This window comes from Stenella coeruleoalba (genome assembly GCF_951394435.1).
Source record: "Stenella coeruleoalba genome assembly, chromosome: 1".
NCBI classification, from domain to species: Eukaryota; Metazoa; Chordata; class Mammalia; order Artiodactyla; family Delphinidae; genus Stenella; species Stenella coeruleoalba.
In genome coordinates, this window is record NC_137169.1 from 4,652,444 (window position 1) to 4,664,829 (window position 12,386).

The 12,386-nt window shown below is 60.3% G+C and overlaps 2 protein-coding genes across 6 annotated transcripts in view; one reads left to right on the forward strand and one right to left on the reverse strand.

The window, feature by feature from the left end:
* The first annotated feature begins 88 nt into the window (after window positions 1-88).
* Window positions 89-6,904, forward strand: THAP3 (THAP domain containing 3). Of its 5 annotated transcripts, none has more exons than XR_013829534.1 (6): window positions 89-506; window positions 3,060-3,252; window positions 3,450-3,702; window positions 5,433-5,495; window positions 5,828-5,932; window positions 6,167-6,197. XR_013829534.1 is itself a non-coding variant. In XM_079930181.1 (6 exons), the coding sequence occupies exons 2-6, from the start codon at window positions 965-967 to the stop codon at window positions 6,425-6,427; spliced, it is 639 nt and encodes a 212-aa protein (XP_079786307.1). In that variant the 5' UTR covers window positions 392-506; window positions 916-964; the 3' UTR covers window positions 6,428-6,904. The 5 variants fall into 5 exon arrangements, 4 of the variants coding, with proteins under 4 accessions (XP_079786306.1, XP_079786305.1, XP_079786304.1 ...); XM_079930181.1 differs by lacking the exon at window positions 3,450-3,702 and adding an exon at window positions 916-981 and having other exon boundaries at window positions 392-506; window positions 6,167-6,904; XM_079930180.1 differs by lacking the exon at window positions 5,828-5,932 and having other exon boundaries at window positions 6,167-6,297.
* A 176-nt stretch (window positions 6,905-7,080) lies between these two features.
* DNAJC11 (DnaJ heat shock protein family (Hsp40) member C11) overlaps window positions 7,081-12,386 on the reverse strand; it is a 70,962-nt gene continuing 65,656 nt past the window's right edge. The window contains exons 11-16 of the mRNA XM_079916847.1: window positions 12,070-12,225; window positions 10,921-10,990; window positions 10,083-10,140; window positions 9,810-9,952; window positions 8,979-9,108; window positions 7,081-8,565 (exon numbers count right to left, since the gene is read on the reverse strand). Of these exons, the coding sequence (XP_079772973.1) occupies window positions 8,540-8,565; window positions 8,979-9,108; window positions 9,810-9,952; window positions 10,083-10,140; window positions 10,921-10,990; window positions 12,070-12,225 (583 nt within the window). The 3' untranslated portion in view covers window positions 7,081-8,539. The remainder of the gene's footprint in view (window positions 8,566-8,978; window positions 9,109-9,809; window positions 9,953-10,082; window positions 10,141-10,920; window positions 10,991-12,069; window positions 12,226-12,386) is intronic.

Below are 12,386 nucleotides of genomic sequence, written 5' to 3' on the forward strand. Positions count from 1 at the left end.
TGGGTGGTGAGCCTTGTCCAAGACTGTGGGTGGGTGTGAGGCTCCAAAGCAAGGAGGTGAAGGTGACGGGCTTCAGCGAACCGGGGTGAAACCTGCACCGGCCAGCCCAGTTGGGGGTGTTGGGCCTGAGTTGGGCCCAGAAGCACCCCTTGACGCGGGTCGCGGACACTGCGCGAGATGCTGGCCGCGGAGCAGAGCCCGGCTCGCCTTCACTTGCCAACCTCCTTGCTGGCCCCGCCCCTCCCCGCCCCTCCCGCAGGCCCCTCCTCTCCTACTGGCCGCGCCCCATTCGCTCCTCCTCCACTCGCCAGTCCCGCCCCGTCCCATGACCCCGCCCCGTCCCATGACCCCGCCCCTCCTGGTGTCCCTGCCCCTCCCTCAAGCCCCGCCGCCGCCATCTTTATTAGGGGCAGCCGGGCCTGGTGTCTGGAGATGCCAAAGTCGTGCGCGGCCCGGCAGTGCTGCAACCGCTACAGCAATCGCAGGAAGCAGCTCACCTTCCACCGGTGAGGGGTCGGGGCGCCGGGGGGCGCGAGGGCTCGCCTCGCCCGGGCCGGCGGCCGCGGCCCCCGCCGGAGCCCCAGGCCTGGCGCGCGGGGGGTGGGGACGCCGGGGCCGCTGCCCGGTCCCTGGGAGGCCCGAGGGCGTGCGGCCAAGCCCTTCGCGGAGGGGCGGCGGCCCGGGGACTGGCGAGGTCCCAGCCCGGGAAGCCCGGCGCCGCCTCGGCCGCCTGGGCGCGCGGGGAGACGGTCGGAGAGGCTGAGTAACCTGCCCTCCGGCGCACAGCCTCCCGCCGGTCCGGGGAGCCGCGCGCGGGGGAGGCCGTGGCGGGCCTGGGGCGCGCTCAGCGCTGCGCCCTTGCGGTTACTTGGTGTGCGTCCCCTCCGCGGCCCGGGGACTGTATCTCGTTCTCAGATGCTGCCCGGAACGTAGTAGGTGTTCAGTATCTGCTGCGTGATGAGCGATGCTGACGTCTCTCAGGTGTGCGGTGCTCACATCTCCGGGCCTCATGCCGGGAAGGAAGGGTGGGGAGGAGGACTGAGTACGTTCCAGCGGGTGGGCGCGCGGGGCCGGGACCTAGGGCTCTGCGGGAGCCCCGGGAGGACGGCGGAGCTTTTGGAGTCGGTCCCTGCGCGCCCCGCCTGCCGGACCGGCCGAGTGAACGGCCGCCTGCCCATCGGTCGAGTGTCGCACGCTTTCTTTTAGGTTCCAGCCAGGGCTCCTTCCTCTGCCCTGTTCAGAGCGGGACTCCAAAGGGCTGCCGCTCTCCTGTCTCCACTTCCTCTCCTCCTATTAAGGGTTTTCTTTTTCGAAGTGAATGTGTTTCTTGAGATGTAACACACAGACGGAAAAGTGCACAAATCATGAGCACACAGCCCAACCAGTTTAACAAAGCGAACAGCCCGTGTGACTGCCGTGAATTTAGAACATCACAGCCCCCAGGAGACCCCGACCGCTCCCCCTTCCAGCCCCTCATCCTCCCAGTGCCCAAGGGTAAGGCGGACTGCTTTGGCCTGTCTGGAACCTCACTGAATGGAATCACAGGCGGTACTTTTTCCTGTGCTTTGCTTACATTGTGCCTGTGAGCCCTCCATGTTGCTGGCAGCAGCAGCTCATCCTTTTCATTGCTGCATAGTGTTTTAGGAAGGTGTTTACCAGAATTGACTTGTTCTACAGTTGAAGGGCATTTGGGTGCCTCTCTTCTTTGGCCATTACGGGCACATGGCTCTGCGCATTGTTGCTGGGTCTTGCCTTGCAGCACCTGTATCCATAGGTGTCAGTCGGGTATGTACCTGGGGGTGGCGTTGCCTCTGGTTTTCTCCCGTTCCAGTCAGACTCTCACCCCCACCATTCCCACAAATGAGCTCTGTCATGTCCCCAGCGGCCCTTATGATGCCACGTGCAGTGGTGCATCCTCATCTGAACTGATCTCTCTGCAGCCTGTGACACAACTGACTGCTGACGCCTTGAGACCCCCTCCCACCTGGCTTCTAGGACACTTCTCGGCCTCTTCCTTTGTCACAGTGTCCCTTCTGAGTCCCCTTGGCTGGATCCTGCTCATTTCCAACACCAGACAGACGCTGGAGCACTTCAGGGCTCGGGCCATGCCCCTGCCTTGTCCCTGTCCATGCTCGCTTCCCAGGGTGCCCATCTCAGTCAGGCTCATGGCTCTGCCACCCTTACCTGGGCACGGGCCCACAGTGACATCTCCAGACACGCATGTCCACCTGCCACTCGTTCAGCACTCAGACATGTAAAATGCACCTCAAATTTAACATCTGACATAGAAAACCAAGCTGCTGACCCCCCAGAGCTGCCCCTCGCACTCCCCCGCAGTCTTAGTACATGAAACTCCCTCCTTTGCTGCACGGCCCACAGGCAAACCTTACTGCCTGGTTTTCACAGTACATCCCAGATCTGCCCGCTCATCACCCCCTCCTGCTGACACCCTGATCCCAGCCACCGGGGGCCCTCCTACAACAGCCAAGGCGGACTCACCTGCCACCCTCTGCCAGAGCCTCTGGGAAAGCCCTCCTGCCCGAGGCGAGGCCCGCAACCCCCTCGCGCCTGCGGGGCCTTCGTGCTTGCTTCTCCTCCTGATACCGCACGGCTCTCTGTCCCACTTCCTGCAGCCTCTGCTCCGATGTCACCTCTCAGGTGGCCTTCCCCACGTCCTACTCTTTCTTCCTGCACGGTCCGTGTCTGTCTGGTGGACCGGCTGTCTCCCTGTTCTAGAATGTAGGCTCCGTGAGGGCGGGGCTGTCTCTCCCACTCCTGCTTCCCCAGCACCGGAGCCGGAATGGAGGCCCACCTGGTGGCCTACCTGGCAGATGTGGCTCGGGGAGCAGGTTGCTTGGGCTCTTTGGCCACGTTCATGGTCTCAGGATGCCGCCTACAGCCACGACGGCAAAGTAGATGTGGTTTAACAGAACGAGGCTACTGAAGTTTCCAGGCTGTCCAGTAAAATGCCGTGTGGGGATGTGAAAGGCCCCTGGGACCCTGAAGTGCTGCTGCGTTCAGTGCCGCGAATCCCTCGCGCTTCCTTGCTGTGCCCCCAGGTTCCCGTTCAGCCGCCCAGAGCTGCTGAAGGAATGGGTGCTGAACATCGGCCGGGGCGACTTCGAGCCCAAGCAGCACACGGTCATCTGCTCCGAGCACTTCCGGCCCGAGTGCTTCAGCGCCTTTGGGAACCGCAAGAACCTGAAGCACAACGCGGTGCCCACGGTGTTCGCCTTCCAGGGCCCCCCACAGGTGCGCGCGGCCGCGGGGCCCCGGCGGTGGGTTGGGCGCAGGGCACAGGTGGCATTTGCGGGGACAGCAGAGGCCGAGGACTGCAGCCAGGGCAGCGCTGGCAGGCCTCGGCGTCTGGAGCCCAGCAGGCCTTGCCCTGCGCTGTAGGGAATTCGCAATTTAAAGCTGCTTTAAAAATAAGTCACGCTTCATGACAGATGCCGTGGAAGCAGCTGATGGGCGAGGGTGCCGAGAGCTCCGTCCTTCCGTGGGCTCGAGGGCGGCGGAGACCTTCCTGGCCGCACCACACTCAGACCTCGTCCGCCTCTTGCTCGTTGCCAGCCCGGGCTCGGGGGCCTGTGGCTGAGGACCTGCCACCCGCCAGGTCCCCGTTAAGGTCCTCCTGTGGCTGCTCCGCGCCGGCTCGGAGCCCTGTCCGGGGCGCAGGAGGACGATGCAGGCGGAGCGCTGGTGGGGACGGGGACAGCGGGGCAGAGGCTTGGCGGTGGCGGGGGTTTGGGTGCACTCAGCAGCAGCAGCAGCGGCTCAGGCTGGTTGGAGGGCGCTGGGGCCAGTTGGTGACGGGCGTGGACAGGTGGTAGGTTTTTGGGCGAGGCCCGTGGGCAGGGACATGGCTTTGGAAGGTCCCTCTGGCTGGCAGCTGGTTCGGAGTTCACTGTGGCCTCGCAGGTGAGGGCAGTCACAGTGGCCTGAGCCAAAGGTGGGTGCTGCGATGAGAGGGGGATGGAGCGGGCCGACTCTGCAGCCCTGGTGGGCTGAGAGGGAGGTGGTCCAGGAGAGCAGGGCTCTGGGCCCCCGGGGACCGGGGGTCCCAGATTCCCTGAGGAAACGGTCCTGTGCACGTTGAGTTTGGCTTCCCGATGGGACGCCGAGGAGGACGTGTCTGGTGGGGCAGGATGTGCGGGTTTGGCTCAGGAGGGCTCACGGCAGGACAGTTGGGGCTCGAAGCTGTGAGGGGATCATAGCGAATCATAGTAAACCCTTGCCGTGCACCCAGTCTCAGAGGGAGGGCCCGAGCCGGCGCCCACTGGAGCCAGGGAGGCAGAGTAGCAGTAGAACACACACGTACCGTGCTGGTTTGTTTTTATTGGGAACGAGAGGGAGGGAGCTGATGGGAACCCTGAGTTCTAGGGTGCAGGGAAGGGCAGGCGCGGCCGTCTGCCACTTGCCAGCAAACACGCCCGCAGCGCCCTGCCCTCGATCTTCCCTTTGCCCGGTCTCTCGGCCTCCCCCTCCCCAAGTCCAGGCTCCCAGTGCCTGCAGGAGCCCCCGCTGCTGTCCTTCCTGTCCTGCCCCTCGCTCTCTCTGGCCCCTGTGAGCACCTGCCCCAGTCGAGGCTCCGTGCGGGCCGGGCTCTGCTCCGCTGCTTTTATTGCCAACGTCCAGAACGTTGCCTGGCACCGACTAGGCGCTTAATGCAGGAGTTTTTGGTTTTTTCTTTTAAACATGGAAGGCCTTTCATTTTATACACACATTTCATTGTGGTGAGAACACTCAACATGAGATCTGTTCTCTTAACGCACTTTGAGGTGCACAACACGGTGCACAACAGTATCGTTGACTGTAGGCACAGATGTCGCACCACGGGGCTCTAGGACTTACTCATTTTGCTGACCTGAAACTTATGTCCGCTGTTTAGGAACCCCACACCCCATCCCATTCAACCAGTGTGGTTACTGTCACGCATCTGTGGTAAACTGCTCGCCCTGAAGTCAGCCATTACAGGTTAACAGCTGGGGGGGCGTCGGTGGCCCTGCTCCTTGGCGCCTCCGGTGCCTAGGGGTGGGGAGAGTTGTTTCTGGCGCCCGCGGCCCCAGCTCAGCTCTGATGAGGTCTGGGGGCTGCAGGCTCTGAGCTGGATGTTTCCCACTATGTGGCTGCCACTTTGAGTCACCTACTGTGCACCTTGAAGAGTGCCAGGCCCTGGGGCAACACGTACAAATCAGACAGGTCCCTGGCTTCACCGGGCCTCTGACCCGAGATTGGGAACACCTTCGGAGACGGAAGGGAGCCGGGGATGGTGAGAGGAGAGCTGGGCTGGGTTCTGGGCGCAGTTTACTTGAGCCTCAGCCGGCGGAGCGTGAGGACAAAGGCGCACGAGGCCTGGCGCGGGCTCTTGGCGCGCGGACCTCCTGCCCGTACCCCGGGGCCCGTCTGCAGCAGCTCCGTGTCTTTTGCAGCTGGTGAGGGAGAACACAGACCCTGCCGGCCCGAGTGGAGATGCTGCCTCTGAGAAGGGAAAGGTGAGTCTGCCCTGCTGGTCACCGAGCGCTCGGACTGCCCTCCAGGCTGGCCTGCTGGGTTTGGATTCTCTCGTTTCCTAGAAAAGGGAAAGCCAAAGCCTTCTGTGCCGCCTTCTTCCTGTTCAGTATCAAGCAGTGGCAGCTGGTCACGTCTGGCTTCTGCTTCGTGTCTAAGGGTCTGACCCCAGGCCGTGGAGGAGGCTGGCTGTTCTGCAGGCGCCCCGGCTGCCCCCGGGTGGTGTGCGGGGACCACTGGCGGGACAGACAAGTAACAGCTGGGGAGGATCCGCTTCTGTGTCAGTCAGTGGCCTCCTCTGCCCTGTCATTCCCAGGTCCTCCCTGAGACGGGGGCCGGGGAGGGTGGCCCAGGGAGGAAGGTGGACACGATGCTTGAAGCGCCGCAGCTGCCCCCGGACGCTGGAGGCCCCGGAGCACAGGTGAGGCCGGGCCAGGTGCGAAGGCAGCGCATGGCTGGTCTCAGCTCGAGGGGATTTGCTTCAAACAGAAGGAAGAAAACGTGCCTGAACCAGAGCACCACGACGTGTAGCCTGGATTCAGACCTCACCCGTGAACTTAGCTGCGACTGGGCAGCTCTGGGCTTCGGGAGGGCTTGGGGAAGTGCGTCCTGCCGCCCTGGCCGCTGCTTGTCTCTCACTGACCTCTGTCCTCAGGTCCCGCTACACAGACCGGAAGCCACTGGGGTCCCTGGTCAGCCGGCCAGCCCCACGCAGCCGTCCGATCACAGCTACGCCCTTTTGGACTTAGACGCTCTGAAAAAAAAACTCTTCCTGACGCTAAAGGAAAATGAAAAGCTCCGCAGGCGCCTGAAGGCCCAGAGGATGGTGATGAGGAAGATGTCCAGTCGCCTGCGTGCCTGCGGCGTGGGGCAGCCGGGACTCCAGGCCAGGCTGTGGCCGGGGCAGCAGAGCTGAGCCCGCCAGATGGGCCTTCTCCGCGGAGGCGCCGGGAGGAGGGGCAGTGGTCTCGGGGCTCTGGCTGTGGGCGGACCTTTCAGTCCTGCCCTGACATTCGCTGGGCTCCACCTATTGTGAACGGTAGTGGCCTCAGGCTGGGAGGGGCGGGGCCGTGAGCACAAGCTGGGCGAGCATCCTTGGAACCAACAGCCCGAGGAGCCATCCTGGGCCAGTGTGGCTGACCCTCTCCAAAGGGGAGGAAACGCGTTTCCTTGAGGGGCAGCTGGGCCCAGGGGGGCCGTAGGGCGCTGGCACTCTCCAAGGCAGCGAGTGGGCCCCCTGTCGCCTGGACGGCCGGCTCTCTAAGTGGCTGAGGCTGGCTTCTGTCCTGGGAGCGCCTCCTTGCCCCGCCAGGTGTGAGTGAGCAACGTAATAAAGTGTCTTCCTACACCGCGCTGCGCGTTTCCTCCTTTATTTAAAAACAAGGGAGCGCTGGCTTGAGGTTCCCTCTCCTGCCGCGCCTGGCTGCTTCTGACACTGCCTGCCCGTTTCCTCTTGAAGAGCCAGCAGGGCGTGACCAGCTCTGACTACCAAAAAAAAGGTGCCTTTAAAGAAAACAGGAATCCTGGCCTATGTGATCTCCTAACTTGGACTCTGTTTCTCAGGCAAATGTGTGACACAGAAAACTGATCCCCGTGGCTCAAACCATGGTTTGAACGTAGGCGTAAAGGGCGGCACGAGGCTTGTGAGGCGGGGGCACATCCCTCATTTCGCTCACTCCTGAAGCGAACACAGACGCACCGAAACACTGCCCCTGGCTTTCAGGAAAGGTTTATTGTGGTAAGAGAGTGTCCCCTGTACAGTGACCCGCCCGCCGGGCAGGGACACAGGCTGCGGCCGAGGTCGCACTCCGCTAACGCGACGGTTATTGCATGACGTACATTCAGAGCGGCAGCTCGCAGGAAACCTTTTTAAAGTGGAGATAAATAGTACAGAACTGGACAACCTGAACTGAGTTTTAAAAGTGGAGGAAGGGGGTTATGAGTGATTTCTCCGGTACCAACGTCAGGAGTGAAGCCTGATTTTGACAGTAGCTGCAGAGAGGCTGTCAGAACCACCACCAGCCAGGCCTCTGCTCCTCCGGTAACTGTTCACAGGCCAGGCTGTGCAGGAGGCTCCTGGTCCTGAAATATTATGCATCCACAAAAGAGGCAAGTGAAGGAGGGGGGTCCTGGGAGCAGACACCCAAAAAGGGGTCCCGGTGAGGAAGAGCTGGACTGGCCAGGCGTGGGAGCAGCTGCGCCGCCTGGTGGCGGCGAGCGGGAGCGGCGCCCGCCGGAGCCCTGCGTCCCCTTCTCCTCCTGAACCCCGCGCTCTAGTGGGGCTGAGCTGTGTGGGGCGGGGCGGGAGGCATCGCGTTTTCCCGCGAGGACACGGGTGGCTCCTGGGATCCGGAGTTCCACCCTCTGTCCCAAGCCAGGCGCCAGTGGAATGGCTTGAGTTCTGGGAGGGGAAAAAAAGAGACTAATTTCCAAAACCATTTGTTCTCAGATAAAAAGCAGATTTATAAACCCACACAATCCTCTCCAGATTCACTTAGTGATATTTCAGCAGGAAAAGGTAGTTTTCAGGAAGTTGACCGAACAGATGCTCACTTGATTTGGAGATTCTGCTCGTGGGGACTCCTTCCTTCCATTTCATTTTCCACGTTCAGTGTGGATTTCAGGAAAAGTAGTTCACAGTCCTATGCGTGAGGGCAAGGTGTTCATAAGTACCTCACGGCAGACCAAGAGCTACTGGGGGGTTGCAGCCGGCACACGTGCTGAGGAACCTGGGGAGGGACCTGGAGGCTCCAGGGGCCCAGGGCCCTTCCTGGCAGGACATGATCCTTGGGAACAGACACGGGCCGTGCTGTGGTTCCGGTCCAGGTGGGGCTGCCTCAGTCCTACCTACAGCACCCGGAAAGCGGGGTGCCTGCGGGTCCCTTCACATAATTGATACAGTGCCACCTTCTACAGAAATATAAAATAAACACATCTGACGTCTGGAGTTTTTTCCTGTTTCCAAATTTGTAGACTCCCAGGGAAAGGTTTTTTTGTAGCCTCGTTTAAATCTGGTTTCTCAAGCAGTTTATCCATCGGTATCAATTCTGTGAGCTGTAAAAGAAAAGACAAACTCAGGGCGTCCAAAGGCAACTGCTTCCACGCCTTCTTTCCACTTCGGGGGTTTGGCCATCACCAGACCAGAGGCTGCCGGCCTGCAGCTGAGCAGAGTACAAGCTGCTGACAATCGTCTGGTTCAGCACACAAACGAGCAGCTGCGTCTGCTTCCCACGCAGCCGCCTGAGCTGCAGTTTCCAAGCACAGAGCTCACTCTAATTCCACCTGGGAGAGGGCTGACCCCTCCCTCGGGGCGTCGCTTCCCGGCTCCGAGCAGGTTGCGAGGCCCAAGCCTGCTGCTCCCCGGCAGAGGACAGGGGGAAGGCGCTTGTCGCCCCTCACTCGGAGCTCCCCGAGGGCCTCCCGAGGCCCGGGCACAGGGCGGGTGACGGCCAGGGGCAGCTACTCACACTGCTTTGGTATCCGGAGCGTCTCGCTGTCGAGCGCCATCACCTGATGCAGGACACCTCGGAACTGGTAAAGCACTTTCAGGTTCTTCTCTTCGCCCACACACGGGTCATAGAACCCAGGCAGCCCGGCCTGTAACAAGCAGACAGAGCAGACAGATTCTCACTCGAGGCAGTGGTTTAAAGCCCAGCAGCACTGCCGTCTGCCGCCACCTGGAGGAGCAGCGTGGAAGGGCCTGGACTTGCCCTAGGGAGCGGCCCACAGAAGATGCAAACTTGGGAGCTTGAGGAAAAGAAACGAGAATTTCAAAAAGCTGCCTGTTGAGTCCTAGACGTCGCCCTCCCAATAGGCCCCTTCTGCCACACTAACGGCACCTCTGTCTTCACAGAAGCCATGCCGAGGTGGGGGGCTAGCAGCCTGTTCAGGGAACGAGGGCTCTTTGGCCTGAGCTCCTCTGCGCTGTAACTCGCCTCCATCACCCACGCCCCGGGCCCCACCGCGAGCCTCAAACGTGCTACGGGCGACCTCATGCTCCTTCTGGAACGAGGCAAGGCATAAGCAGAGTGTGTGCTCCTGGGGGCAGGAGGTATGCTTTGCTTGCTGGTGTACCTGGCGCACGGTAGGGGCTCAGTGATACCTGGCAACGAACAGATGAACAGATGAAGTCAACGGCTCCAGCGTGGCTGTAACGTGGGTGCTGGGCAGCACCCGGCAGCGAGTGTGGCAGCACGCGAGGTTCTGCTGCAGTGAAACGGCCCCTTCGAGGGGCCGCCGTCCGTCCCTCTTCCCCAGACGCCCTTCCTGTCTGAACCCCAGGGCCCCCGAGCGCCCACCTTGGAGGCCTCCGTGAGGATGAGCTTGGAGTCCTTCACCAGGCACTGCAGGGGCACAGTCACATCAATCACCTTCACCTTCTCGCTCTTCTTGCTCTTGTCGTTGACAAATTTCCCGTACCAGGCGTTGACGATGATGAGCCCTGAGGATGGGCCCGGTCAGGGTGGGGCGGCCGTGGCGGGCGGCCCCCTGTGCAGCTGGGCTGCAGGGACCACACGCTCCTGTGAGACCCCAGCACCCACCCCGTCCCCAAAGGGGCCAGGCCTCCTTACCCATTCTGGACTCTTCGGCCTCGATTATTCTTCGGACAGATTCCTGCATCAGCTGAACCTGCAAAGAACAAGGATGCCACCCTCAGGGCCTCCCTGGGCTCCACCTCTGTTGAGAGCCATGGCTGCGTGCCCAGTGCCTGTCAGCCCTGCCCCATCCACTGTCCGTTTCTCCTGGACATCACTGCTATCATAGGTCATGGAAAAACAATTCACTCAAAGGGAAGGAAGAGGACAATCCCCACCACTTATAAAAACCCTCTTATGGGACTTCCCTGGTGGGGCGGTGGTGAAGAACCCGCCTGCCAATGCAGGGGACACGGGTTCCAGCCCTGGTCCGGGAAGATCCCACACGCCATGGAGCAACTAAGCCCGTGTGCCACAACTACTGAAGCCCGTGCACCACAACTACTGAGCCCACGAGCCACAACTACTGAAGCCCGTGCACCACAACTGCTGAGTCCGCGAGCCACAACTACTGAAGCCTGCGTGCCTAGAGCCCGTGCTCTGCAACAAGAGAAGCCACGGCAATGAGAAGCTCGTGCACCACAACGAAGAGCAGCCCTCGCTCTCTGCAACTAGAGAAAGCCGGCGCGCAGCAACCAAGACCCAATGCAGCCAAAAAAAAAAGATGAAATGACCAAGGAAGTTGTTGGGGAAGAAAAGCCTGAGACCTGAGGCCCCTGAGACCAGCATACAGGGTGTGAAGCACTTCCCCCCACAGCCCTGGCTTAAGAAGCATGGGCTCGAAAAGAGTGGCCTGTGCCCTGCACGACAGGCAGAACAGTCCCAGAAGCCACGGAGCAAAGGACCTGCAGGGTGACGGTGATGCAGCACTTACAGCAGCTTCTGCCTCTTGTTTCTTCTGCAGGATGTCGGTGGCTGTGCTTTCCCTTTGCTTCTCCAGCTCCCTAATGCGAGAAAAAGAAGCTGCACGTGAGGAGCGCGGCGTTAGCGGCAGGGAGACAACAGGGCCCCTGGCTGGGCCTGCGCCTGCAAACAGCTTGTGATCTTACTGAGCTCCCCGTTCTAGAACTTTAAACAGTATTTCCAAGGCGAGCTCAAGTAAATCTGTTCATCCCAGACCTGTGTGGCTTCCCTGTTGTCCCCAGACGGCTCTTCCCGACCTCCTCCGCAGAGCACATGGGAAACCCAGCACTGTGGGAGGAGGGCTCCACACGGCAAGAATCGCAGGAAAGGGGTCAGCGGAGAAGGTGAGAATCACAGGAGATGCCACCAACCTGGCATCATCACATGACCCTTTTGACAGGGACACTGCATACTACCTTAGACACATTCATGTACTTTGCCAGGGAAGCACACGCCTGTCCCATCAGACTTGACCCAGCACATTCTCTGCTCCAAGCCTGAAGTCTCCTGAGGCATTAGGACCCTGAGCTCTAATGAGTCAAAGGCTAGAGGGGCCCCAAGAGGAGAGTCATGCCTTTCTCCCAGATTCTCTAAGCTCAACGAGTTATTAAATTAGATCATTATAAAGTAACAAATCTAAACCACCTCTCAGATTTATTGTTATGCTAATGGCTTATCTATAAGAAACTGCAAAATAAATTATATCTCGATGACTTCTAAGACTATAGTTAACGCATGCCTTGTATGTAAGAACTCAGAACCCAATCCTCCTGAATTCAGTGCCAGGAAAAGAAATGGTTAGAATGAGAAAAAGGAACACTTGTCATTTCTGTGGTCATGGTTTATAGTCCCAACAGTTTTGTAAACTAACTCCAATTCTTTCTGAAAGTAGGAAATGTGGGTTAACAGTAGTACTACTATGAACTAACGACAAGAACTAGTTAACATTTATCGAGGACGTGTTGTGGACCAGACACCGTGGTAATAAGCACTGTACACGGACCAACGCGTGTAGTTTCCCTAACAGCCCTGCGGGGTAGCTTCCGTCACCTCCAGTTACAGATGAGGAAGCTGAGCACAGTGCGGTGCAGTGGTGCCCCGCCCCGTGCTGTGAACTCACTTCTCCTTCTGAGCCCTGAGGTAGGGTCTGATGACCAGGCGGTGCAGAGCGAAGTAGAGCACGAGGGGCCCCACGGTGGCGTAGAACACGGCGCTGGGGAGCAGCTGGTCCGTCAGGTGGATGGGGAAGAAGTAGGTCTGACTGGCCCTGTTCAACCTGAAAACAGAACAAAGCCGAGCGCCCACATGAGCCAGGTTCCCAGGGAAGGGAATGGGGTCTCAGCCCCAGGAAGAGAACCTCTCAATACACGGGACTCCAGGAGGAGGAGGAGAGCCTGAGGCTTCGAAGTCCACTCCCGGGTGGTCCCCTGTCCCAAG

Bases quoted from the DNA above. Each gene is read 5' to 3' on its own strand.
- THAP3 (XM_079930179.1), top strand. From the start codon at position 178: ATGCTGGCCGCGGAGCAGAGCCCGGCTCGCCTTCACTTGCCAACCTCC. The intron at 507-3,059 runs GTGAGGGGTCGG...CTGTGCCCCCAG, and splicing joins AAGCAGCTCACCTTCCACCG to GTTCCCGTTCAGCCGCCCAG. The intron at 3,253-5,432 runs GTGCGCGCGGCC...TGTCTTTTGCAG, and splicing joins CCTTCCAGGGCCCCCCACAG to CTGGTGAGGGAGAACACAGA.